The 27,215-nt window shown below is 47.1% G+C and overlaps 3 protein-coding genes across 8 annotated transcripts; 1 reads left to right on the top strand and 2 right to left on the bottom strand.

Moving 5' to 3' along the window:
* Window positions 1–10: 10 nt before the first annotated feature.
* LOC105559813 lies at window positions 11–10,720 on the top strand. 3 transcript variants are annotated; one of them, XM_012008412.1, is made up of 10 exons: window positions 16–1,093; window positions 1,302–1,444; window positions 1,551–1,574; window positions 3,142–6,254; window positions 6,487–7,036; window positions 7,129–7,338; window positions 7,433–7,441; window positions 7,660–7,786; window positions 8,463–8,534; window positions 8,613–10,720. In XM_012008412.1, exons 1-10 carry the CDS (start codon window positions 982–984, stop codon window positions 9,143–9,145), a joined length of 4,893 nt encoding a protein of 1,630 aa, XP_011863802.1. In that variant the 5' UTR covers window positions 16–981; the 3' UTR covers window positions 9,146–10,720. The 3 variants fall into 3 exon arrangements, with proteins under 3 accessions (XP_011863804.1, XP_011863802.1, XP_011863803.1); XM_012008414.1 differs by lacking the exon at window positions 8,613–10,720 and having other exon boundaries at window positions 11–1,093; window positions 7,433–7,445; window positions 8,463–8,535; XM_012008413.1 differs by lacking the exon at window positions 7,433–7,441 and having other exon boundaries at window positions 17–1,093.
* On the bottom strand, window positions 10,711–12,927 carry LOC105559814 (WD repeat-containing protein 13-like). Its single transcript, XM_012008415.1, has 4 exons — window positions 12,437–12,927; window positions 11,700–12,373; window positions 11,323–11,615; window positions 10,711–11,221 (listed from the first exon to the last, which is right to left on the bottom strand). Exons 1-4 carry the CDS (start codon window positions 12,564–12,566, stop codon window positions 10,975–10,977), a joined length of 1,344 nt encoding a protein of 447 aa, XP_011863805.1. The 5' UTR covers window positions 12,567–12,927; the 3' UTR covers window positions 10,711–10,974.
* A 1,256-nt stretch (window positions 12,928–14,183) lies between these two features.
* Window positions 14,184–25,884, bottom strand: LOC105559812 (protein lingerer). 4 transcript variants are annotated; one of them, XM_012008411.1, is made up of 15 exons: window positions 25,638–25,884; window positions 23,960–24,150; window positions 23,205–23,568; window positions 22,740–22,997; window positions 22,315–22,511; window positions 21,975–22,229; window positions 21,543–21,860; window positions 21,050–21,484; window positions 20,783–20,965; window positions 20,495–20,702; window positions 20,225–20,430; window positions 19,006–19,176; window positions 18,793–18,918; window positions 18,439–18,714; window positions 14,184–18,195 (listed from the first exon to the last, which is right to left on the bottom strand). In XM_012008411.1, the coding sequence occupies exons 2-15, from the start codon at window positions 24,089–24,091 to the stop codon at window positions 17,947–17,949; spliced, it is 3,378 nt and encodes a 1,125-aa protein (XP_011863801.1). In that variant the 5' UTR covers window positions 24,092–24,150; window positions 25,638–25,884; the 3' UTR covers window positions 14,184–17,946. The 4 variants fall into 4 exon arrangements, with proteins under 4 accessions (XP_011863801.1, XP_011863798.1, XP_011863800.1 ...); XM_012008408.1 differs by having other exon boundaries at window positions 19,006–19,215; window positions 25,638–25,882; XM_012008410.1 differs by having other exon boundaries at window positions 19,006–19,215; window positions 22,315–22,484; window positions 25,638–25,880.
* Window positions 25,885–27,215: the final 1,331 nt, after the last annotated feature.

The raw sequence follows: 27,215 nt of genomic DNA, 5'->3' as shown, positions 1-27,215 counted from the left end.
TCTATGGGCCCATTTTGATTACGGGCAGTTCGGTCTCCTTATACATTCTCCATGGTTTCTCCATGATCGTGAGATATGGCTCACTAAAGACATCTAGCGAAAAACGCTCAGAATTTTTTACCTCACCCAATATTTTTGAACTGTGGCTGAAATAAAATGCCAGTTTTTATATTAATACGCGAACGCTAACTTACGTTTCTCTCGATTGACAATTGCTAAACAACAGTGAATAAAAGCACAATCGAATACAAGGCGCCAATATTGTTGACCAATGACCATTCGTTTTTTCTCCGCTCGTTACGTCAGAAACTGTGTCAACAACATGGCGTATCGCACCGATCGGACCCGTCCTTTTCACGCGATCGTCCACGTTCCCCCTCCCGGGTAGATACCTCCTTACGACCAAATGTTTCCCAATCCACAGGACAGCGGCGAATTTTTCATGTATGCACGTACATACACACACAAGTCGCAGGGCTCGGTCTCGGCGTTGCATGTATATACGTACTACGTACGAATCGTACGAATAAATGCACGCGCGGTCGGCGCGTGAAGACAGAGATCTCTGTCGGCGCTTTCTCCCCCTAGACAGGGGCGCCTCTCTGCAGTCTCCGCGTGGGAACGATGCGCGAGAGTGCTTAGAGAGGTGCGTGGAGAAGGAGGGCGCGTTCTCGTCGCATCATGCGCGAGTGATCCCGACGCCCCACGTCCGCCAGCTCGCCGTTGCGTCGGATCGGAGCACGTACCGTTGTCATGTACGGCCCGCGCTGTGCGCCTCTCCACCTTTCGCCAGCGCTGCCGCCACGGAGACACGCGGCGGGGCGAGGACTATGAGCGCGTCACCGTCGACCCGTCTAACGTCTGTCACGGCTGTCCTCGAATCGCCGACGTCTCTCGGCTCGCGGCTCGTCGCCGCCGTCGCGTACGCGAGAATGACCTAGGTTCAGCCCCGGCCCGTCCCGAATCGGAAACGCGAGGACGATGACGAGCTGTCCCCGGTACGCGATGCGGAGTCTACGGAGAATGTGCTGCCTACTCTGGCTGGGTCTACCGATGCTCGCGGCCTACCCTGTACCCTCGCCGCTCACTGCTGGTACGTCGCCCACGAGTGTCCTCCCTCGCCGTTATCGAGCGTCGATTGCCCTGTTCCTCCAATTCGATCACATATGCGTTCTGTGGACGGGAAAGTATAAACTGTCCTCCTTGCCTCTCCTTCAAAAGTAGAAATAAACCGGCACTGACAATGTGTTTACGGCTCTAAATGTCGTCAGAGCTAATCGAACTTTGTCTTCTCGTCGCAGATTCGCCACACGCACGTGCTTCCTGGCAATGGGAGCACTATTGGATGCGTTACGCGATCGCTCTGTCGAGCGTCACCGCCACCGCATTGACTCTGGCCGGGTGCCTTTGTTGCCAGAGGCACCGGAGACCCAAGGGATTTCAGGTAGTTAGGCGAGACTTTCTTTTACGTACCCAAGTATAACGTAGAAAAAGCGATGCCACTGTTTTAGAACTCTAACGCCAGTCTTTGCATTTTTTTTTAATTATAGGACAAGGCAGAAAAATGCAATCAGGTAACATTGACGTTGCGGATCCATTATATGTCGCCATATCAATTATTAGAACGAGAATATGAACGAAATCAATGTTTAGCGAAAAACAGATTCTATCTATGTAGATCGCGGTTGACATCTATACACGAATTATTAGGCCTGTATTCCGAATCCTCTTTCATCTATAAAAGCGCCTCTAAAAGTAGCCTGCGGCCAATCAGAGGGCTTGTTAGCCACTTTTGCAGGCGCTTTTATCGATAAAAGAGGATTCAGAATACGGGCCTTGGTTTTCATATGTATTCGTAAATAATGAAACTGTATTTCTTACGTAGATTGCGTTCGACAAGTTCTTACAGATAGAGTCTAGTACAATTAGTACATATAATCATGCATTGTTGTAGATCTGTATCATTTAAAGTAGATAAGTCTCTTTGAGTTTCAAAGAGACGATTCGGTCGTAATTTGTAAAGAGAAAAGTCCTCTAATATAATATAGCAGGTTTTCAACTTCAAAATTTAATCGCGACGATTACACGATCTAACAGTGAATTTTCCACTAAACAGATTTCGCTCCAAGAGCAATGAATTCACGATGAAACCGATAGATGATGCCCATTGATTTAGTAAAAACCCAGCTATCTCATATTAGGAACTTGTCACACAGCACAGAAAGATTGCAGAAATGTTACATTGCAAGATTGCAATATTGCAGCAACGTTGAAATGTCCGCCCTCAGAGAGATTGCAGTGCAACATTATAGCAATGTTACGGTGCAATATTTTTGGAATAATCTGTTGTTGTACATAAGCAAAGAATTTACTAATTACATATGCATCCGGGCCTTTTTCAATACACAGCAAGCTATTGCGAAGCAACCTAAGGAGATTATGTTGCTTCGCAATAGATGGAGATTGCGAGCAACACCGCACTGATCAGGTACTTAATAATTCGCGCATTATTGGTATCAACGAAAATAACATTATAAAATTCTCGTAATTAGAAAAATTTTTTAAATAGAAAATATAGTATTTTTATTATTTTTGAAACATTGCTGCAATATTGCTATCGAAAGTTTGCAATTTTATATCCCTGCAATGTCTCTGCAAGATTGCAACGTTTCTGCATATGTAACTGCAACCATCTGTGCTGTATGGGTATAGTATTTTTATTATTTTTGAAACCATTGCTGTAATATTGCTATCGAAAGTTTGCAATTTTATATCCCTGCAATGTCTCTGCAAGATTGCAACGTTTCTGCAATGTAACTGCAACCATCTGTGCTGTATGGGTTGTCTCATAACCCGTGCAGTACAAAACTTGCAGTTACATTGCAATAACATTGCTACAATATTGCAACATTGCTGTAATGTAGCTGCAATGTAACTGCAAGGTTTGTGCTGTATGGGAATAGGGGACTTTCCTCTATTACATTAGGCACCCTAAATTTTCCCATCCCCCTTTGGACACGTTCATGAGCAGCATGCGTAGTACGTTAGAAATAAATTTTTATGTTTGTATCGCCACGTGCTGCGATTGTGACGAAAACCACCGGCAACCTACCTAAAACGGCGCTGTTGTTATCGTTGTAGGAATTCAAGGATGGCAGTACAGGACAGGAGAGCGCGTTCGATCGGTCCGTCGAGAGACTAGAACTGGATGCCTCCAGGACGTTGGCCGCTTCCGAGAGAGTGCAATTCGAGCCCTTACCCGTGGACTCTATCATGTCTGGAAGTAGAAATACTCCGAAGCACAAAGCGATACCTTTGCCAGCGCCGCGCATCGAAGAGCAGGACACGGATCGCTCTATCTTACAGGAGCCGTGTAGCGAGTGGTTCAACTCGAACGAGCTTTACGTCCCCCGAGAGAAGCTCAAGTATCTCCGAGAAATAGGTCACGGATGGTTCGGGAAAGTCGTCGAGGGTCGGGCGGATCTGGAGCAGTCGAAAGGCACGTCGAAGTCGGGCGGCGTGGTGGTGAGAATCCTCACCGAAGAGGCCACCACCAGGGAGAAAGCTTGGTTCCTCGGCGAGGCCACGCCGTACTTGAAGCTGCGCCACCAAAATGTCCTGGCTCTACTCGGCTTCTGCCTGGAGACCGACCCCTACCTTCTGCTGTTCGAATCGTGCCCGGCTGGCGATTTGAAGGGCTTCCTGCTGTCGAACCGCGACACCAAGTCGAGGGAGGCGCTCGCCAAGGAGAATATTCCGATACGAATCGCGATAGAGATCGCGTCTGGCTTGAAGCACATGCACAGCCACGGTTTCGCGCACACCGATCTCTCTGCGAGGAACTGTTTGGTGGCGCCAGACTTATCGGCCAAGCTAGGCGATTACGGCACCGGTGTTGAAAAGTATCCCGAGGACTATTATATCGTGGGAGACCGTGCGTTACCTATCAGATGGTCCGCACCGGAAAGTCTGAACTGCACGGACACCACCATCGAGACGCAGGAGATCACGTTACAGGCCAACATGTGGAGTTACGCGGTTCTCCTCTGGGAGATCGCCAGCTGGGGAGAGAGGCCCTACAACGAAATGAACGACGAGCAAATCATTCAGATGATCCTGTCCGTGAAGAAGCAATTTACGCCGAACGGCATGCGATTGCTGCAGAATCATCACGCCGGTTGCCCGTCAAATGTGTTCCAAACGATTCGCTTGTGTCTGAACGTCAACGCGAAAGACAGGCCCTCGTTGAACGACGTGAAGCAGATTCTCCTCAACGAGCACACGGTGCATACGGACTTTGAGCACCGATGGGAGAGTCTACGCGCCAACACTTGCAAGCAGCACGTACGCAGCGCCAGCTTACAGGATCTGCGCGGCAGCATCGACTCCGACTACTGGACCCACATTGTGGACGACGCGCAAACAACGGACTCGTTGCGCTCCTCATTCCGCCTCGGACCCGACGAGCAAGTGAGGAACATCCCCCGAATGAAGACCGCCACCATGTTTCAAGAGTCCGGCTCAGAGACGGAGGAGGAGAGCTGGAAGGGTCGAATCGAGCAGGGCGTTTACACCGAGAAGGTCAAACAGAAGTCCAAGTCCGTGACGGACCTCATGGTGCTTGTGCACATCGATCCCGACTCCGACGCGGAGTGGTCGCTGGGGGCACAAACGTCGGAGAAGAACGTGAAGAAGAAACTGTCGGTGACCGGTAGCGACAGCGACCTCAGGCACACCGCGCCCACGGATCAGTTTGACGAGGCGTTGAAGAAGCTGCGCGATCCCCTGCCGAGCAACGCCGCTGGCAAAGTCCGATCCTTGGAAAATCTAGAACGGCCGAAGCTCCTGACTCTGACCATAGATCAGGGCCAGACGCCAATCCTGCGTCTCGCCTTGGACGGCGAGGGGGAGACGCCGGAGAGTCACGAGGGCGCGCAGGATAGTGCGCAGCGCGGCGGCGAGAAGCACGTGTTGAGACTCTTGTCGAAGGGAGACCCGGACCTGCCCCTTCTTCGCTACGTACCTGACCAAATGTCCTCCGCCGAGGAAGCGGAGAGGAAGGCGGATCGCGACAGCGACGATACTGCCGATCGTTTTGTTTCGAACGACGCCGAGACCAACACGGTGGACGTTTTACTATGGAATCACGCGCTAGATTCCGCTCTGGAGCACAAAGTACCGGGCTTCTCGGACGAGGCGGAGTTCAACGAGTACATGGATACGTCGACCGAGCCGAGTAACGCCGGCGCGCCGGAACTGACGGTGACCGCCGTGTCCACGCCAGACGCGCCACAGTTTTCTAACGCCTATTCAATTTATACCGCCGACGATAGCTTTTCTATAGTAGAGAATGCGGAAGTAGAGCAGAAACCATTGCCAAACGACGACGAGGAGGAGGTGGAGGAGGAGGAGGAGGAAGAGAGGAAGCAATTGTCCACGCCGGACGACGAACAGAGCTCCGATTCTGGTTTTCGAGACAAGGAGTCCTGCGAGGAGGAGGAAGCGGTTTGCTCGACGTCTGGCAACCCCCTGTCCTCGGTCAACAGCACCGCGGTCTCCAGATCGTCGTATTCCGAGGAAGAACCATTCCAAATTCTGTTCGAGCTAGACACCATTCTCGATGCGGAATACTACGCCACGCCCGCTGGCCCTGAAAGTATAACGGAGGGTGCGATTTTTACGCCCGACGTCGAGAACAGCGCGTCGCCGTCCAAACGGAGTACTCCTGACTTGGATCACGCTTCTGTTAAAGTTGGCGTCACCAATTCCGACTCGATTGAGACGAGCGACGCGACGGAGAGTCCGCGTCAGGTGAGGCGCGAAAATGTGGCGGAGGAGACGGAGAAGAGAGACGTGACGCCTGAGAAGATACGGGAGGACAAGAGTGACGTTCCGTCGCGTCGCGACTCGGACGCGGAGGCACGCGCCTTAAAATTTGACACCTTTAACGTCCAGCGAGATGAACAGTGCTCGCAGGGAGATTATGAGAACGAGGACGAGGACAGTTCGACGGTGAGCTTGCGCAGCGACAACTCGTACGTGTCGTTCGGTATGGAGGAAGAATTCGTGACGGCGATTCGTAACGAACTCAGGGAAAAGTTGCCTCAGGCCCAAATGCAGATCGTAGAATCCTTGGAGGCGCACGACGACGAGAACCCTTCCATCTCCGACGACGCGTACGACAAGCAGTGGGACGACGAAGACGGCGAGGATTTGCCCGATCAAGTTAGCGGGGGTATAGACATCTCGATCAGGTACGGCCCTGTGAGGATAGATTGTCTAAAGCCTTGTGTCCACGATCCAAAAACTGTATCCAACTTGCAGCTTTTCCATAAAAGGTGCAAGTTCATTGGCTATACATTTCTCGGAACTAGAACTTGGACACAATTCTTGGATCACGAACGCAGGTCTTGACGAAGAACATTAAATAGTGACCTTTTCCCGTTACGTTAGAACAGTATGAACATTTCCTTCCACTGCGTTTAGGTACAACGTGTACGGAACGCCGCTTAGTCCTATTCTAGAGGAGCGAGAGAGCACCGTCACCTCCGAGTCTTTAATGTCCAACTCTAGGGAGACATCCGTCGCTTCGAGAGAATCGGTGCCGTCCGAAGATGTGCTGTTGGTAGACACTCGTACGAACGAGATGATACTGTTGGAGGGACGATTGCAGGACGAAGATCGTGACACGACGAATGGCGATCTGTCCGAGGAGGAGAATTTGGATTACATTTGTTCAATGGCACAACCGTTGGAGAATAAGTCGCGTGTCGTCAAAGCGAGCAGTGGCGCGCCGCTGCCAAGTCCCGAGGAAGAATCCAAATGGCAGCAGCTACCTTCGTCCTTCCCGCTACCTTTACCTCTGCCGTTGCAAGATGATCTAATGTCGACGAGTTTTGTCACCGAACGCGAATGCTGTAGTCAAGATGAAGACGAAGAGGAGGAGGAGGAGGAGGAAGAGGAGGAAGAAGATGAAGATGGAGAAGAAGAGGAAGATGAGGATAATAGTTCTAGTTCTGGTGAATTTGTATGGAAGGTATGTCGCTTGAAAAATATCGTGGCATTAGACATGCTTCTTCGTTGTTCCTTTCTTCTTGGCAAGTCTTAATCAAGATTTACACTCCGTAGAGATACAACGAGCCACATATCGAGCAAATACGAATTAGAAGTACTACGAATAACGACAGGACGAGTACGACGACGAGTGCCGAATTAGAAGAGGAATTGGCTGTCGAGGACGAAGAGGAGGAAGAAGAATTCACACCTTCGGCCTGGAATGCCGCTTTAGCACCGCATCGATCGGCATTGAGGTCTCCAGACAAAACGTTAAAATCAGGGGTAAACCGACAAATATATCGTATGCAAAATCATTCGCGTCCCTATTTCAGTATTAACGGTGTCTTCTTCTTCTCCTCCTTTCAATTGCCGCTAGGATGAGTTGGTAGGTGTGTCGATTACTTAAGTACAGAGCAATGCATGTAATTTTAACATTCCTCTCCCGCGACTCTTTCCCTTGCAGAAATTTAAATTCGAGGTACTTGGCGCACGTACTCTTTTATAAATGTACACTCTAGACGAATGCTAAATGTAGATGTAACTCAAGCATATGCTTGCTTTCCCGTGAGAAACTGTCCGATTGACGATGCGCGATTTGTTCAGGATCAGAAGAAGAGCGTGTGGTTCAAGAAGCAACGCTATCAGTGCGTATACGAGTACCCGAAGGAAACATTACCCGCGGACAGTCAAACGGATACTATTACCAACTCGGAACGAACATCGTACTCTGGTACACTTTTCACGCACAATCGACAAACATTTTGCCTCTCTATTATAAAATATTTCCCAAATGGAAACATTAGAGAGACAAGTGTAACAAGACCAGATGTCCCACACAGCACAGAAAGATTGCAGGAAGATTGCAGAAATGTTACATTGCAAGATTGCAATATTGCAGCAACGTTGCGCAACATTGCTGCAACGTTTCTGGAGGATTGCGGCAACGTTGAAATGTCCGCCCTCAGAGAGATTGTAGTGCAACATTATAGCAATGTTGCGGTGCAATATTTTTGGAATAATCTATTGTTGTTGTACATAAGCAGAGAATTTACTAATTACATATGCATCCGGGCCTTTTTCAATACACAGCAAGCTATTGCGAAGCAACCTAAGGAGATTATGTCGCTTCGCAATAGATGGAGATTGCGAGCAGCACCACACTGATCAAGTACATAATAATTTGCGCATTATTGGTATCAACGAAAATAACATTATAAAATTTTTGAAATAGAAAATATAGTATTTTTATTATTTTCAAACATTGCTGCAATATTGCTATCGAAAGTTTGCAATTTTATATCCCTGCAATGTCTCTGCAAGATTGCAACGTTTCTGCAATGTAACTGCAACCATCTGTGCTGTATGGGGTAAAGGAATAAAAATGACCATTTCTTTATATGTTGCAGATTGGGAAGAAATGATGAATGAGACACGATTAGATCTATATCCTTTAGATTATGACGATGCCAATCACGCTGGTACGTGTTAATTCATCAAGACACGGCTTGTCGCGTATATTTTCGATGCCTGTGTGACGGCGTTTGTTTTCGTTTCAGGAAACGAGGAATTTTTTGTGACCAGTTCGAATCGACCGTTTCAGTTCCAAACTGGTGAAAGTAAGTACGTCAGTCAATTTTTTCCCGGTGCGAACGCGACTTCGTTGTCCGACGATCGGGACGAAACGGACAGCTGCCGACAGGAGCCGCACCAGAACAACGTTGATTTCGCGCAAGAGTACGACCAGTGTCAGCAGCAACAGTTAGGCGAGTTAAGGCACACTAGGGATCGTTTGAAATTAAACTTGGTATCGTCGAATGGTACACCGTCCGCCCCGTTCGTTCCTGCGAGACCATCGCAAGCGGACGACGAGCAATTAGACATTAAAGAGAATCACGAGTCCGAACTTGTAGAGAAAGTCGTCACGCAGGACCAATGTATCGTATCGAGTCCAACGAATGACGATAACGCATTGCCAAAGGTGCCTCACGAAGATGTTCAGGTCGGTCCATCTTCCACAAGAATTTCTCAGTGTGATAGTCAGGAGACGCCGGAGCCCACCGAGAAGTGCAGTGTTTTAGCTCGTGATTAAAATGAGACTAAAGTCTGTAATTTTAGAACGAAGAACAGTTTAGTCCAAGTCCGTCCGAAACAATCTCGTCGTGAAAAATTCGGTGATTCTCTCTGTTAGCGCACGCGATCCGATTATCACCGATGAGATTATTACTACGACACGAATCTCGAACAAATGTATATAAGAAAGACGTAGCGGATATTACTCGAGGCTGTACAAGTCGATCGGTCGTCCAAACGGATCTTGTTAGCGGAGTTGTTATGACTGTTCCGTAGCAAATACAGGGGGAAGAAAAAGCGTGTCAGTACGTAGATAGTCGCGACTTTACATTATCAATAAGGCTTTCTATCCGTATGACGATTTAATCATGTTGGAACGAAGAAGTGACTGCGGAGGGGCTCTGTAAAAAGTGGACATATGAGTATTAATTCTAGACAATCGATTTGTAGGAGCTACATCGAATTACGATGAACAATTCGTTGCGCGTGTAAATAATTATTGTTTATAGTGTAATTGTTAAACGAGCAGTAGTGCCTATATGTAGAACGACACGATTATTTTTGTGACTTCTCTTTAAGAAACTATATAATCGTCTTTCACGTCCTCCGTTTTTCCTTGCCAACGTCGTCATGATATTTCTTGATATTAATTAAACATTATTAACAAATCTGCTCTCTACATTATCCAAGTATTGTATAGCAAAGTATAAGTGGGCTGCTGTCCCACTGTAAGGATTCGTGGCGAAGGAAAAACACATGAAAATACTTGCACGACTAATTTTCTATATGATATATACACGATGTATTGATAGACTTTTACTTTTGTTAGATCTGTGATGAGAAGAATATAGCGCGTATATCGATATGTTTTATATTGGATTTAAGAAACGAGACGAGAGCTCTTGCATTATCGAATGTTTGAGTTGGAAATTCGCGTGTATCGTACTAAAGTGAGGAATTCGTCGAGCCTGTTTGTTTTACTCGAATGCGTGATACGAAAGAAACCAGCGATCATGTTAACGGAAACATTTGCCTTTTCTATGATAACGTAAATATTACATTTATCTTTTATGCTAACCGATAACTTTGTGCGTCTACAGTACATTCGCTTCACGACACCATGTGAAAGTGTGCAATACAAGCAAAGTAACGAGTTAACAGAGTTCAGTATGGCACGTTGCAAAGGATTATTCTCTATATCTAAAATACTCGCGGACGCGCGATGAACGTAGACACGATCGCTAAAGTGCTGTTTTAGAGGAATTTTTACAAGTATTTTGTTTGCAGTAAATGTATCTCGTATAATTGCTCGTCCTGGACACAAAGAGACTGTTGTAACTAAAACGAATCAATGAAACAGTATCGAAATACAAATCTAGTTTAGCGTCGTATGAAAACCGTGTGGGGAATTTGTGCCACTGTCGTTTCACGAGTGCACGCGATATTCAGAGGATTATACAAACAAACCGCTGCTATCGTAGTACCGCGAGTACCGTCACGTCTCTCGCTATTACCACACCTATTCTTACTGATACTGCTTTGTGCTCACTATGACATAAGTTAAAATAGAGAACAATTAATATATTGTTATACAGAAGACAGTTTATTCCATCAGATCCTTCTTTAAATCCCAACGTTCTACATGCAATACTTTTTGTTCAAATATAAGCGCGTTATTGTACAAATATATATACAGATAATAATACTAAAATCTTGGTCTCTAGATCTTCTAGACGACGAATCTACTTCGCATTTACACAGTGATGTGTCCTAATATTTTTATAACTCGCCTCAAAGAGCTTGAATGCGAATAATTTTTCCAGTTTGACGAAAGTTCCACAGGATATTTTACAAATTACGTTGATGATTGCGCCATAGGATAATTAATCCGTCGTGATCTGCGGACGCGAGCAAAGATTCGTCGTAATTAAAGGACAAAGCTAATGCGGGTGTCGCGTGGCCGTGCAGTCGATTAATCCTGGCGGCCTTCCCTTCTCTCGCCGAGTCCAGCAAGTGAACGGCACCATCTTCCGATCCCGTGGCTATCAAGCACGCGCCCATTTGCGGACAGAACGTTGACCTCAAGGGGTAAAGTCTAGAAAAAGGAAAGGATACACGCAAACATACGGTAACTGTATTGTAAGCGGAGACACTAAAGCAGGAAAACGAGAAGCGTGTTTCGCACGATAAAAATACCTATGCTTCACAGGATACTTTCTCCAAAAGTACAAAGAGCCGTGATTGTCTGCGACGCGATATAAGAGCACGGCGTTACACGCGCTGCTCACTAGTAGCGCAGCCCAAGGAGAATCCTTGGACAGCCAGGAGCGCCAGGAGAGACTGGTTACCATCCCGCCGGTTTCCTGCACTCTCTGCAACTTTGTCAACCGTCCAACGCCAGGCTCCAGTCGGAAAGCCACTATAACGCCTCGGTCGTTGCCCGCCCAGATCACCGAGCCGCCGCTGCCCTCGCACGCCAGGGAGAGAATCTAGAAACGTTACCGAACAACTTAGCTGAGCCTGCCTCTCTCTCTCGAACGTCGCTCTTTTTCTCGAGACAAGGAGAAACCGACCTTCCCGCCGATTTTGCAGGAGCCGCCGCGCGTGTATATACCGGTAGATACATTTAAGATCTGGATCAGTCCCTGAGAATTGCCGGCTACTATCAAATTGTTATTAGCGGGTATGAAATTGCAGCACAGAACTTCCGCTCGCTGCTGATCGTCCACCACGCGCAGGCAAGCCGGTTGCGCGTCCGCGCACACCCTCCACAGCCTTATCGTCGCGTCCAGGGAGGAGGAGACGACGAGGTCGTTGCTGGTGCTCCAGTCGAACGCGGTCACGCCGCCGCGATGGCCCTCCAGGAGAGCGAGCACCTTCGGGGATGCGCCGACGACCTCGCATATGGAGAGCGTGCCGTCCAGCGACGCGCAACACAACCTGGACCTGTCGTTGTTGGCAAACTTGAGCATCGTCACGGCCACCTTGTGCTGATCGAAAACATGATGGACCCCGGCAAACGCAAAGTTCTCCGCTGTCGATCTTCGCTGCACGCGCTGGTGCCTCGCCCGGCTCTCCGACGACTCCTCGCTTATCGTGTGGCTGCCCACGCTGTTCTGCTCCAGCCTCTCGCCGTAACGCCGCCGCAGTAATTCCGAGCGCAGCTTCAAGTACCGCGCGCCGATCTCCGGGTCCGTGGAGAACTTCTCCCGCAGCAGCTGATTCCTCCGGCGAATGTACAGCATACCTGCGGGCGAGAGAGAGGACTCGAGTGATCGAGGAGTAACGCGAGTGAACACGTCGAACTTACCCAGACTGGGCAACTTGTTAGCCCGCAGCGTGTTGTACTTGGCGTCGAGCGCGAAGACCTGCTGATGCCATGTAGTAGCCATCTTCCGCGGCGCGCCAGCCTCCGTGTTACCGATTTGTACTTCTGTCATCGACGCGTGTCTCACAGAGGCACTTGGTCGAGAAACGCACGCGGTTCGAGGCGGAACGAGGAGACTGCCCGCAGGAGTCTCCCTTTCGAAATTGAACTTGACAGATCGCGATCTTACTCGAGCGCAACCGCGCTATATTCTGGAGCGAGTCATCTTGCTCTCGCGCCAAACCCTCCTGCCTCTCTCTTCGCTCGTTTCAACGTCGGCCATCGAGAGGCACAACTTCCCTTCCGAGAATACTATTTACACTACTCGACCGATCTTTCCCGTTGACAGTTCCTCCCATCTCGAGGTTACGTCGCTTTAACGTTCAACCTTCGGTCACGTTCGTCCTGCGTTCGTCTCGTGCTTGAATCGACGCAGGCGCGCGCGATGCATCGATCGATCGATCGACTGATTCGGGCGGCCGGCGCGCGCAAACTTGAAAATAGCAGACGCAAGCATTTCGCGTAACCGCCCATACAGCACAGATGGTTGCAGTTACATTGCAGAAACGTTGCAATCTTGCAGAGACATTGCAGGGATATAAAATTGCAAACTTTCAATAGCAATAATGAAAATACTACATTTTCTATTTAAAAAATTTTTCTAATTACGAGAATTTTATAATGTTATTTTCCGTTGATACCAATAATGCGCGAATTATTCAGTACCTGATCAGTGCGGTGTTGCTCGCAATCTCAATCTATTGCGAAGCGACATAACCTCCTTAGGTTGCTTCGCAATAGCTTGCTGTGTATTGAAAAAGGCCCGGATGCATATGTAATTAGTAAATTCTCTGCTTATGTACAACAACAAATTATTCCAAAAATATTGCACTGCAACATTGCTACAATGTTGCACTGCAATCTCTCTGAGGGCGGACATTTCAACGTTGCAGTAATGTTGCGCAACGTTGCTGCAATATTGCAATTTTGCAATGTAACATTTCTGCAATCTTCCTGCAATCGATCTGTGCTGTGTGGGAAAATTGCGAACTTTCGATAGCAATATTTCAGCAATGTTTCAAAAATAATGAAAATACTATATTTTCTATTTAAAAAAATTTTCTAATTACGAGAATTTTATAATGTTATTTTCGTTGATACCAATAATGCGCGAATTATTAAGTACCTGATCAGTGCGGTGTTGCTCGCAATCTCCATCTATTGCGAAGTGACATAACCTCCTTAGGTTGCTTCGCAATAGCTTGTTATGTATTGAAAAAAGCCGGATGTATGTGTAATTGATAAATTCTCTGCTTATGTATAACGACAAATTATTCCAATAATATTGCGCTGCAACATTGCTACAATGTTGCACTGCAATCTCTCTGAGGGCGGACATTTCAACGTTGCTGCAATATTGCAATCTTGCAATGTAACATTTCTGCACCCTAGTAGCACAGTGCATTGACCAAACATTGGTTAAACATTGACCCAATGTTTGGTTGCATTGGGCCAATGTTTAGCAATGCACTGTGCTACTAGGGCAATCTTTCTGTGCTGTGTGGGCGCGTGACTTTTTTTATCTTACATTTCTAAGTAAATCAATAATGGCTCGTGAAGAAATCTTGCAGTGTGATCGGGGAAACGGCGTTAAACGCGGGATACATAATACAAGCACTTGCACCACGGATATGTAAATCGCCAGACTTCTTTAATACATTTATTCTTATATATCCATATTTATACACAGTAGTAGCTATTATTATTATTATGAATCATATAATAGCAATAGTTGAGTAATGCATATATCGTGCATTTCCCCCTCGCTCGGTTAATATTTGACAAAAATACAAAAATTATTAATGTATAATTATATGAGAACAAACGTGCTTAATTCCAAATCTTATCTCTCCCTTTTCTCCTACTCCCGCTCTCTTACTCGCTTTCAGCAACCCTCGCCTCCTCCGTTATATTTTGCATCTTTTCCCATTTACTTTCCATTATACATTACACTTAGTATTATTATTTCTTTTTTTTTCGTCCTAAATTGATTCGAGTATACACGATGAAGTCTGAATCGACTATAAAAACATACACTAAGACAGAAACGGAAAAATTACTCGATTCTCCCGGTCGTTCGTCAATCGCTCCTTCGTTGATACCGGCTGCGTGTACATTCGAACGCGTATTTTCTACTCGCAACAAGTGGCTATCAGTAGTCCACGTTCGCTGGACCACGGCGAAGACAATGTAGTCCGATTTTCTCTCTTTTTTTCTTTCTTCCTCTCGAGAGTTCACTTGAGTACAGATTTACACTTTCCTCCGGAAAAAAAAAGGAAGCTAATCTACATTTGGTCTTCCGATCTTCTCAAAACGCATCCTACTCATACCGCATTTTTAGTATTTATATATTTATATATGTATATATATGCAGTCGCTAACAAGAGTTTACTTACAACTATTTACTTCTCGCTTTTATATCAGCGGTAAAGCTTTGTCGACCGTCAGACTCGTCGGCCCGTTTATGTTCGTGCTTAGAAGAAACATTATTCCTCACGTTTATCGTACACGCAAGTCGTAACAATTCTCACGGAGCACCTTTGTGAAAAAACCGTCTGTGACATACATTTACTTCCTTCGTTCCGTTCGACATATTTGCTCTTTGTTCTCGTCCCTTTTTTCTTTCACTCTCTCTCTCTCTCTCTCTCTCACCGGAGAAATATCTGCGATCACTCATTATTCACAATGCAAAAATGTAAAGTATATCCTCAAAATATGTGTTCCACTGTTGGTCAATATACGTGTATTATCTCGTTCCGATTATTATGTATATAGCTATACAGTTCGCACACATCTCTAATCAGCACGAATAATGCAATATTAACGAATGTGTACACCAGACGGAATCGATAATGGCTTTCTTTCTTTCTTTCTTTTTTTTATTACAATCTCACAATGAAAAAGATACAAATATCGCTGTTACTGCACATACGTCGTTACTATATATGCTTATTCGTCTCGATATAATCGGTCGTGTCAAGTGTCTCTCATCTTCATTCTAATCGTTCGCGATTCAATTGAACAGATTTTTTTCAGCTCGTCTCTACCGCGTGTACTACGAGCAAATGTACGATTGTTTGTTGCAATGGAAAACATCACATATCGCTTCTCTGCGCGCACCACGTGCGAGCGTCGGGTACGCGGGCTACTTTTCGGACCGTGAAAAACTGCAACTTTTGATTTGACAACGTCTCTCGCCACACAACGTTACTTTCCCCCCTCCTCCCCCCAAAAAACTGCAATACAATAAAGATTGAGACTATTACTAATCCGATGGGAATGAGATTCTCTTCTCGAAAAGAACTTTTTTCCTTTTGGTACATCTAGAAGTGCACTAGTATGCCAAATGTTAATCCGTAACGTTTTTAGATATGTCGACACTTTCCAACGAATCTCTAGACAATAATTAAATCGCTCATCTGCTGCAACAGTGGTATAATTCGTCAAAAACAAAGTTTTCCAGAAACAATTAAATGTTTTGAATAGTAAAGATTTTTTAATGCGATACCTCGCGACAGCACATTGTAGAGGAATCAAATTGTTAGCTCTTTGTTCAAAGATCCTGTTGGTTTGTTTTGCAAACAATTCGAAAACGACAATTTTTAATTACGTTGTAGCAAATGAACGAATAAATATGTGATTTTAAACATTAATTTTTATCAACTAAATGATTTGGCATTTAACATGCCGGCCTAAATTAACAAACAATAAAAAGTATAGCAAAGTATTTTACATAAAAGTATGAATTTGAAACGTGATGTAATCTTGTGGCTAATAATTGAGGCGATTCCGATAGAATTAAATGTAAATCGCAATTGGCAATTTTCGGGGAAAAAATAAAAGACCTCCGTTCTGCGAGTTCGGCCGAGTGTGCGGATTTAGCGAGACAAAAGGTAGATAGGTATAAAAATAATAAAAGAGCGCTAATTTTTGCTACATATTTGTGGCATATTTGATTCTTTTTTAGCTACACTTAGAAATAATGCGGGTTGCATATATCGCTCTCCATTAAATCGAGATTATATGCAATAATTTCCGTATAATATGAAATAGACGTATGCGTATTAATAAAGAGTAATAAAAATCAATACTAATCACAACGATGCGTAACGCGTTTAAACCAAATGTATGCGAGTGCACCGATCGTACTTTACGTACGGTCGCTGTGACGAGCAATACCAAAAATAAAAACGCTACAAAACGCAATAATAAATTTATACAAGCGTACGTTCTCACGCGTACACCTTTTATTTTCGCCCTCTTGCGGGAACAGCTCTACGCTACCTCACAAAGATGCACTTTTATTATTTATTAAGCCAGGATTACTTACATACACGAGAAAAAGAAAAGAGAACAATATAAAGACACGCTATTGTCACCCTATAATTAGCAGTCAATATATATTCGAAATTGCACTGTACAAACGGGAGATCCGGTGCGAACCCGATGGATGTTATTCTTCTAGTTTCTTTTCCGGTGTATCACACAAGAAGTCACGGCACTGGCTCCGTCGCGTCGCACGACGTCGCCAGATGAACCTGTTATGAATCCTGTGACGTTATGATCGCGTTATGATCGCGTCATGGAATTCACGAACGACACAGACGATAATCCATCTTCCGCAATCCATCGCGTTATAAACGCTACAATTTCATTTGGCACGAGTGCAATTCACAGTTAGAAGGAATATGCAAATTATTATGTATAAGGTTTGCACGTATACCACCCGCATAAAATGCAAGGAATTACTTTATTGTGATATCGCGCTCTACGCCAGTCTCTCGGAGAAGTTTGCGAGTGTGCTGAACTAAACGAATAAATTAAAGATCAAGTACAAGTGATTGTAGCATACGGCCATGATCAGAAAAGTCGTCCGACCTTTTTCGGAACATTTACATGCATCATTGCATAGATATTCCTTCGTATTATTCTTTTGCACTAATAGTGCGTCTCTGCCACATATTCGTGAGCAAAGCTATAATCTCTCGCATGATGGACCATATATATGTTTCCGGTCATAAAACGTCGGACAACCCTTCTTCAGCCACGACTGTACGCAGGAATCGGTTGTTCATTACCATTGGAAGGAAGCATTCCGGTCAATAATTGCATATACCTATCAATTTTCAAAATTATCCACTCCTCATTCCGCATTGACTCGTGTTATTCCCGAAAACGAAAAAATTAAGTCTCTCGTCTATTCTTTTTATACGTCATTTTTAACTATTGACAACGTCAAAGTCTTTATGTCACACTATCGCGTTTCACAACAGAGGACGACTTGTTATTTCTACTAGCAAGGTTGTTACGTTACTTCGTCCTTCTTTCGTGTCGCGTTCAAAAGTTTGTCTTTTGTTTTTCATTTTCGTATATCTTTTGTTGTTGTTGTTTTTTTAATTGCTACCGGTCCAATAACTAGGACTGTATCCAGGCTTCGCTTGAGCTTTGTTCTGCGAACTTGTGTTGGACCTTTGGTTGCCGCTGTTGCCGCCGTCCTGATGAAGCGGCTGGTGCATCTGATGTGGTATAGTCGGGATGAATAAGTGCGGGGTGCCGTAACCACCGGGCAAGCCAGCGTTTTGACTGCCCGTAAGACCGAACGGCGGTGGCGTGGCCGAGTGGAAAGTTTGTTTTTCGTAAGACTAAAAGGACCGATTGAACGTGTGAACATACGGGCTACTCCGACGGCGGTTAAGGCCTTCACACATAAAATTCCGTAAGGACGTAAAACGTAAGCGTAAGAAAATCAACAGGTTGGATTTGCTGCTGCTTGCGTCATTGCCTTACGTTCTCGACTGTGATTGGTCGATTTTCTTATGCTTACGTTTTACGTCCTTACGAAATTTTATGTGTGAAGGCCTTTAATCTCGAGCTGTGTTACTTACGTTCACTTTGCCAAGAGCGACGTGACTTTTGGCGTACATCGTGGCGCTGATGTCCGTCGCGGAAGAGCCAGCGGTGTTGGTGTTGCCCGTGGAAGTGCCGGTCTTGCCGGTCTGGGTGCCGGTATAACTGCTACCGGCGCCCTTGTACTCCCCGGACGGGCCAGCGGAGGCCAGCGTGTCGTAGCTCGCACCGGCGCCGTAGCCGGAGCCGTAGCTACCCGGCTTGGCGCTGTACGCGCCGCTATTTGTCCCGGCGTTGCCGGCCGTTGCTATTTGCTGCGACACAAATTGACCTTTAGCATCAGCCCCCGTCCACCTCGGGAGAAATTACGAATAGCGTGGCGCACGACTTACCGGATAAATGGCAGGAGTCCCGTACTGAAAGCCTCCCGGCATAATTCCGCTACCGTAAGTAAATGCGTACGCGTATCCCGGAGGAAGAGTAGGATTTATCATCGGCTGCTGATGCTGCGTGGCGGTCTGCAAATCCCATTTGACTTTGAGTTTTTGTACATAGAGTCTCTTTGTTTGTTTCATTCAGCGGCAACTCCAAGCCAGAGGACTCACCTGCTGCGACATAGTGGAAGGAACTGGCGACGCGTTGCTGTCGTTTCTAGCGAACCTGGCGTCGCTAATACTGGTGTAGGCTCCCTGAACCCCTTGGACACCCTGCACGCCCTGCACACCAGATAGGGCGTCGCCTCTGCCACCGCCGAGACTCGTAGCCGGACCGGTCGTCTGATAGCCCAGAGCCGCGTCATAGTAACCAGTAGTTGGCTGCACGTTAGTCAGGAAGGCCAAACACAAAACTACATGCATACACTGTGTACTCCAAATACAAGAGAAGGCTAACTAACGTCTAATCTCTACGCGTACCGAGCTGGGACAAGTAGCATGCGGTTGCTTGGGTCTATTGCTATGTGTAACAAGTACCAGGGTACTCTCATCCAACCGGGAACCATTACTCGCGATAGACCGGGCTACTGATCAGTCGCATTACATACATACAGGTACATTCGCTTCTCCCATTTGCTATCGGCACGCCTCCCCATGTTCGTATAATCGAAAGTATCCGAGTAACATAAACAAGCTAGAGAGTATAGTACAACCTCCATCAACCACTTATATGTAAATATTACCACATGAAAATGTAATGCATATTTCTCATATAATCTCAGATACATGGCATCATTCGTACACAATCAAGTCAAGACAGAGAAGAAGGTAAAGTAAGCCAAGATAGATCGGGGATCGAAACAGTCTCGTGGCTAAAGTACTGTACATCGAATGAGTTCCAGGAATGTCTCTCCCGGTTCTCCTTACCGCCGCGGTAAGACACGTTTGCACGAAGTGGTGTCGAGAGACCGATCTGTCTTTACCAATGTAACTGTTTTATAACGTAACGTCCTACTACAGAAATAAGAGGAGAGAAATGAGAGACGAGTTTACGGTGTTGTCGTGAAGGCATCCATGGCAGTTTGAGACATTTCGGAAAGAATGTTGGAATTACGAGCAGCTACCAAGCAATAAAGAAATTACCTCAGGAATTTTCGTACCAGGTAATAACATAAAATAGAGTAAGCGCGCGCTTCGAAGCAGCGTACACACGTTTGCGACAATAACCAATTCCTTATGCACGCGCTTGATTGCCATCGCACGTTCAACACGACGAATTATTCCGTTTCAGTGTACGTTGCCACGAAAAAGCGTTACTCGGAGAGCGATGCATCTATACTCGAATAAATAGAAGAACGAATGAACTGATCGAGGTCGAGAAGTGACTGACCATGTGCGGTATTCTCTGCTGTACAAGCTGTATGTCCTCGTAGCTGTACACAGGTTGTTGGAAAGCTGCGTAAGGTACACCAGCCTGGCCCATGATGTACTGGTGACTGAGCATCGGCGTCATACTTCCGGCCGCGCCGCCGCCCGTCATGTTGCCGGTGCCGCTGCTACCAGTCACCACTCCGCTCGACGTGCTCTTTGGAACAGCTGAAAACAACACACCTTTTCGTCAGGCCGGTTCATTCGGTACCGAGGCAGTGTGTCCACTAACCGTTGGAATTGGTCACTTTAGTCTGCGAGCTATTGACAGACGTCGAGGTGAGACCCAACGTTGGCGCACTGGTCGTGGCGAGGGAACTGTTCGACGTCGTCGCGCTGCTGTCGTACTGCGAGTCCTTCGTCGCGGTGCTGTTCAACTTGTGATTGTGAGACGCCGCCTGCGGTTGGCTGGCATAACTGCCGTACGGATTCGCGTAAACCTAGAAAAAATTTACGCGTGAACTCACATCGTCAAACTGCGAGAACTATGCTAAGTGATACAGCAAGAATCTGCACTAACAGACTGCGCAGCGCTCTGGTAACCGGAACTTTGCGTTATCGGAGACGTGAACGTCGTGACAGAAGACTGATACTGAGGCTGGTAAGTTTGATACCCCGCATTGCTGTTCGACACCGTATTGGTAGCTTGCGCCGGATATTGCGACGTTGTAGCCGGTACGTATCCGCTCGCGGACGGGTAAACCTATCGAGCAACAATTGTTTTAGCCCTCGTGGACGCTACTTGCATCTCTGGAAGAGAATTTTGACGCCGTCGACGCGGATATACCTGACTGCTAGTGGTGGGTTGGTTGTAACCGGAAGTCGCGGACGCCGACGCGGAAGGAGAAGGCTGGCTGAAGTTCGACGTGTTGGATTGCGGAAACGACGTCGACGAGTTGTAGCTCGCCTGCGAAACCGTCGCCGTCGCCGAGTAGCTACTCGCGTTAGCACCCGACGCATTCTGGAAGCTGGACTGGGACTGGTTATTAGTCGAGTACGCGTTGTAGGTGCTCGGCGTACCACTCGACGGCTGGAAAGACGACTTTTGCGATGGCTGGTAGGTCGTTGTGCCGCCGTACGTCGGCGCATTTCCAGGCGAGACCTGCGACGTGAAGTCTTGCTTGGTTATATCCAAGCTTTGGCCGCTACTGCTTCCACGGGTGAAACTTTGAGAACTAATCGTGTGCTCGTTGGACGCTGGGAGGGTGTCGGTACTCTGCAACTGAAAACATCGTACAATTGTAACGTATACGCGCGGCGAATAACGAGGGAAGTCCTACCATCTGCGAGCTGGCGTTGAAGGGTGTGGTGGAAGTCTGCGTAGTTTCGATGTCGAGTGAATTACTCGTATTGGCAGTGTTTGCAGTACTCGCACCGGAAGTAATGTCCACACCGGCGATCGTGTTGCTCGTCGAGTTGTACTTTTCGTTCGCCGTGCCGTCGAGGGAGCTCGAGTCGCTGCCGAATTCCAGCGCGCCGAATTGCACATCGAGAAAGCCGATTCCGCTGTTCACCGCATCACCGGGCATTTCCACGGCACTCGATGGGATCTTTGACGGTGGAGGTACTCTTGGACGTTGCTTCGTTTGCCTCTGAGGCTGTAAAACGCCAAGCGTGTAGAAGCCACTTCAGATTTCAGGTAGTTTAACGCGACAAGATTAATCGTACGGTTACTTCGACAATTCATCGAGACGTAAACAACTTTGCGATACCTGACTGGACATAGATGACGAAAACGATGTTTGTGCAGCCGCTTTTAAGTTTTCGCTCGTCTGTTGGGTGAGTTGCGTCAGATATTGAGTCTGCGCCGCTGTTAATACGCCACTGATAGCACTCGGTTGCTGCGACAGCTGCATCGTCGGTAAACCCAGCACTTGCTGCTGTTGTTGCTGCTGGGCTTGCTGCTGCTGAGGTTGTATTAAGCTCTGCTGCTGAATCGTAGACATGTCCGACAGTTTTGTTAGGTCCTACAAATTAAAGAAAAACAAAAACAGGAATCGTTAGAACATGGAAAAACTGTATGTGTAAAAGTATTGGTTGACGAAACTTCACCTCCTGCTGCTGAAGCAGCGACAGACTGACCCCCTGACCCGACTGCGTGGATGACATCTCCTGGGGCTTTTGCTCTTCCAGAACGGGCGTAGATTCGAGGATGTTCGCGCTCGGCGTGAAGACCTTAGTGTCAGCCAAGGATCCAGTGTACTCTTCGTTATCCCAGTCTTCTGTAGAGTCCAAATTATTCCAAGCATCTATATATATATTTTACTATATAGATATAGTATGTTTGATATATTAAGTTTGATACATGTACATACAATTGTGTATGCATCTGCACGTATAATATATTCAATCATAACGCTATAATTTCAAGCGCGTGTATAATTGATACAAGTCGATGTGAGAGACGACATGTCGATAATACAATCGCGGTCTAATGGAAGAAACAATTTGGCATCACGCGTCGAGATAAAAATTACCCATTTTTGGCTCCTGAATACTCTGTTGCTGCTCCTCGCTACCTGTCCAGGTCTCAATTGGCCGATTAAAGCCGTGAGCAGCGGAGGTAGACGACGGGTCGTTGCGATTCGCGAATGTCCTTGGGCCGAGACCTCGACCACCGCTACGGCAACCGCGACCTGATCTTCCAGACCCACCCCTGCCTCTTCTGCTGTAGCTGCCGTCACGCATACCGTCTTCCATGTTCCTCTCGTTTTCCTTATTCTCTCGTCCGCGCCCTACCAAGCAATTTCACAAGATTACAATTAACTCGTAATTCATAAAGTAACAAGGCAGGAATCCTCGTACAACTTTGCTGCATTTGTTCAAGAATTAATGAAGAGACAAAATCTTCCCATGTTGTATACGTTCGTTCCCAGGAGATTCGAGCGATTGGATTAATAACAGAATTGAAGAATTGAAGAGGAAGAAAGGATTGAACTCACATCCACGATTGTCATGATTAGCGCGGCCGCGCATACGGGGAGGACCGCCGCCACGTTGATTGCGTCGTTCCTCCCAGTCGCCATTGTCGTCCTGTCCACTCGACTGGTCTGTGGACTGCTTGGAACCGCTGGGCTGACGGGGCTTCTTCTTTTTCACCTCCCATTCTGTTTTCACCCCCTCCAGAAGGTCGTTGACCGCCCGGTCCAAGTCCCCTTCGCTGTCGTGCAGGGCCAGGATTACCTCGTCCTCGGAACGCCGGGTCATGTCCATGACCTGTTTGATGCGTTCCTTCAGAACGGGGTCCTCGCCACCCGCCATTCTGGTGTCGATGATTTGCGCGTTGCGCATTTGATTTGTGTTTTGCTGCATAACAATCGTTACAAACGGCTCCGTTTAGAATATTTCATGTTACAAATGCTGTAATATATATTTTTTTATTTTTATATCCGTTTGTTTTTACAAACATAAACAAAATATGTTTTGTTACAAATAAAATGTCTTCCGTGTTAAAAGTACGTGTTTATTCATTGGAGTCAATGTTTGCGTTTCCATAGATTTGCAATACTACGAAAATTACGAGTCTGTACATGAATAAATAAACAACTCGATGAGTTTCAGCAAGTTTTAGCCTCGATCTCTTCTCCCGCGCTTTACTTTTCGAATGACTAATTGCAGTTAACAGTTTCGAGAGAAAGAATAGTGATTCTTTCCCTCGAAAAAACCTCTGCAGTAGCTGCAGAGATCTTCAACGAACCTGGGCCTTGTCATGCTTGGTCGAGTCTGATGATTTGGTTTGATGATGATCTGATTTGCCGTGTTGTTGTGATTTATTTTTATTGGTGCCTCTACCACCAGAGGACACCAAGGATTTGTTGCTTGAACTCATTGCCAACTAAAATCCCACGCACCTAAGCACTCACCGTATGTACACTCCCTATTTACAGTCTGAAACAGAATGAATTTGCCGTTATGTGTTTGCAGGAGTAATGTTTGCAATCAATCATAGTCGGCAAATCGCGTGCGATCGTTTCAGGGGTGGTTTTTTTTATGGCAAAACCGAGCCACACGCCAAGGTCTACGTGTACAGCTAGCACCTTGCCGTGCAGGGTAAGCCGTTGGGAACAAACTGTGTGCCAAAAACAGAATTGTATTCCGGCGAACGTTCCAAAAATAGCCCTCGGGCTATTCCTTATTCTGCCATCAGCTACCCTTACTGTTCTCCTTACTGTTAAATTCGCGAGTCCACCTGGCTTCTACACAAGCTACGCGTCACAGTCGTACAGAAAATCTGTACACACAGAAGCTAGTTTCTCTTCAGGCTCGTTAATCAATCCGGGCTCAAAGCGGAAGGTGGCACTGGCACGTTTGCGGACGAGAGGCTACGCAAAGCTCATTATTTACAATCTAAACTCGCGTTGAACAAAGACTGGGTACGTTATCCGCCACGCCGAGGTGCAACTTGTGGACACGAGGATCCCCGTGGACGTGGACGGACCGCGCGGTCAGGATAGGCGGCGTCCGACAACGAGCGGAAGCCGCGAGAGATCCGCCCCGAGGACAATGACGAAGGTCGAAAGGAATGTGTCGGCGCTTATCGCCCGACGATTTCGGCGATACGCGGCGCGAACGTCCAGTCGAGTCTAGGAAGCGCGTCGGAGACGCGAACAGCGTTCACGGGTGCTCCGTGCTACAGCTCGGCGGGAAACGCGCCGCGACCACGTCGGCACTTACCGTCGGAATTCACGTCCGGAGATCGAAGTCAGATTCACGTGGCGTCAGCGCGGCGATGCTCCGGAGGGAAAATGAAAGAGAGAAAAAGGGGGGGGGGAGAGCAACGCGCGCCGTCGGGCGCGTCGCCGACCGTTCGCACGCCACGGAGAGGTCCGCGCGTAGGAAACGTAAAGACGGACAGTCGAGGGGGGGAGGGGGAGGGGACGGCGGGCAGGAAGGAGAGCGCGAAGAGGAAAAGCGAGGAAGGCCCAGGCTACGGCGCGACGACGAGAACGGCGACGGGCTGCTACGAGGGGTCGGCTGCGACGGCGAACGACGGTTCTCGCGGCACGAGGACGCACTCTTCAGCGAGCCATGTGCACGGTGGACGCCATTTCTGTTGCACGAGAGAGGAAGGCTTGTCAAGCATCGCCTAGCGGCGGTGCATCAATGGATCCCGAACGGAGGTGGCCTCGGAATGGCCGAGAGGGAGCGAGGAGAGAGAGATATATATATATATATGTATAGAGAGAGAGAGAGAGAGAGATATGCGAGGCGGAGGAGTCTTTTGCGCGTAACTCACGGCTGTCGTGGGCGTCGTGTGACTGCGACGAGGAGCGCGACGGGTAGCGAGAGCGCGCGGGACACACGGCACCTCGGCGCGCGGGGCCGCAACGCGCGAAATACCACGGGAAAAACAAGGAATTTCGGTGAATTCGTACCTGGGTTAGTGCGCTCAAAACGCAGCTCGGTCACGTGACCGCGGGACCCCCCTACCCAGATGCACCACCAGGGCACCCTGCTAGTGCCTAACAGCGCGGCCAGCACTGCTACCACGGCTCTTTATCGGGAGCCTCTCTTTGTGTGTGTACCCCCCGACGCCTCGACAGGCCGGCAATCGAAGCAAACTGAAGGGAACGGTATACGCAAACGCGGCCACGTTTCACCGCCTGCTGTGTGTTCGCGCGGTGGCTCCACGCCTGCGCGCCGATACCGGAAGTAACCAGTATCTAGTGGAAATGGAAACAACGGGAGACGCAAAGGGTGCATTCGTTTATGCAGCTCTTATCGCATCCACTGCGTCTCTCCGATCTGCTAATCACGTGACGTAATTTACCGAACGGACAACTGCATGAACGATTGCTCGGACGTTTGACTCCTCCCCTTTGTTTAGAGGTTAGGTGTTAATTATTTAAATTTGGAGAAAATATTATAACGACCTTAATTATTTAAATTATATCTTTACCCACACAGCACAGAAAGATTGCAGGAAGACTGCAGAAATATATGTTACATTGCAAGATTGCAATATTGCAGCAACGTTGCGCAACATTGCTGCAACGTTTCTAAAGGATTAATTGCAACAACGTTGAAATGTCCGCCCTCAGAGAAATTGCAGTTCAACATTATAGCAATATTGCAGTGTAATATTTTTGGAATAATTTGTTGTTGTACATAAGCAGAGAATTTTCTAATTACATATGCATCCAGGCCTTTTTCAATACACAGCAAGCTATTGCGAAGCAACCTAAGGAGATTTGTCTACGGAGGATTGTATACGGCATGGTGGAAATAACAAGGTGAAGCATTCCCGATGCTGCGCACTCGTTCAATTTTGTAAGCCAATCATCGCGCGACCCATTTTGCAAGGAAAGTAATATGGCTGCTTCCATCAGCGCCTGTCATCCATCACGTCGTTTGATGTTTACGTCCTTTCTTTAAATATTGCATGAAAAAGAAGTGAACAAAGCTACATATGCAATAAGTAGTAAATATAATTAATGTTGAGATATCATAATACTTCATGTGTTTAATAATATGTTTAATAATATAAAGTGGGCGCCTACAAAATGGGTCGTCTTCTGATTGGTTTAACCGTCAAAGCTGCCGCCATTATGCGCAATGCTTCACCTTGTTATTTCCACCATGGTATACGGCGCGTTGCTTGTGTGCGAGCGTGCGCGCGCGCGTGGCCGAACGGATCATCCCCACTCCAAGTTGGAGGGGATGATTGGAGGGGACGTGTGCACATGATTGGAAATGTGAACCGAATATTACCGAATCTCACCGGAAAGAGTCGAAGTCAGACGAGTGATCCCCTTACCGCGATTATCAGTTACCCCTCGTACAAAGGGTCCGTCTATAGAAGTCTATGGTTCAGAGTACAGATTCGAGACACCTTATTGGTTCCGCCATTTTGCGTCAAACCAATCAAACGGAGAATATTTCTTGCCAGACTCTTACTACAGGGACTTTACACTAAGCTAGAGTCCTAATTTATCTATTGGCGCTAAGTATAC

Source organism: Vollenhovia emeryi, unplaced genomic scaffold (assembly GCF_000949405.1).
Source record: "Vollenhovia emeryi isolate VEMERY1.0 unplaced genomic scaffold, V.emery_V1.0 DF939253.1, whole genome shotgun sequence".
NCBI classification, from domain to species: domain Eukaryota; kingdom Metazoa; phylum Arthropoda; class Insecta; order Hymenoptera; family Formicidae; genus Vollenhovia; species Vollenhovia emeryi.
Note: the sequence above shows the minus strand (reverse complement) of the source record. Positions and strands in the feature narration are given on the sequence as shown.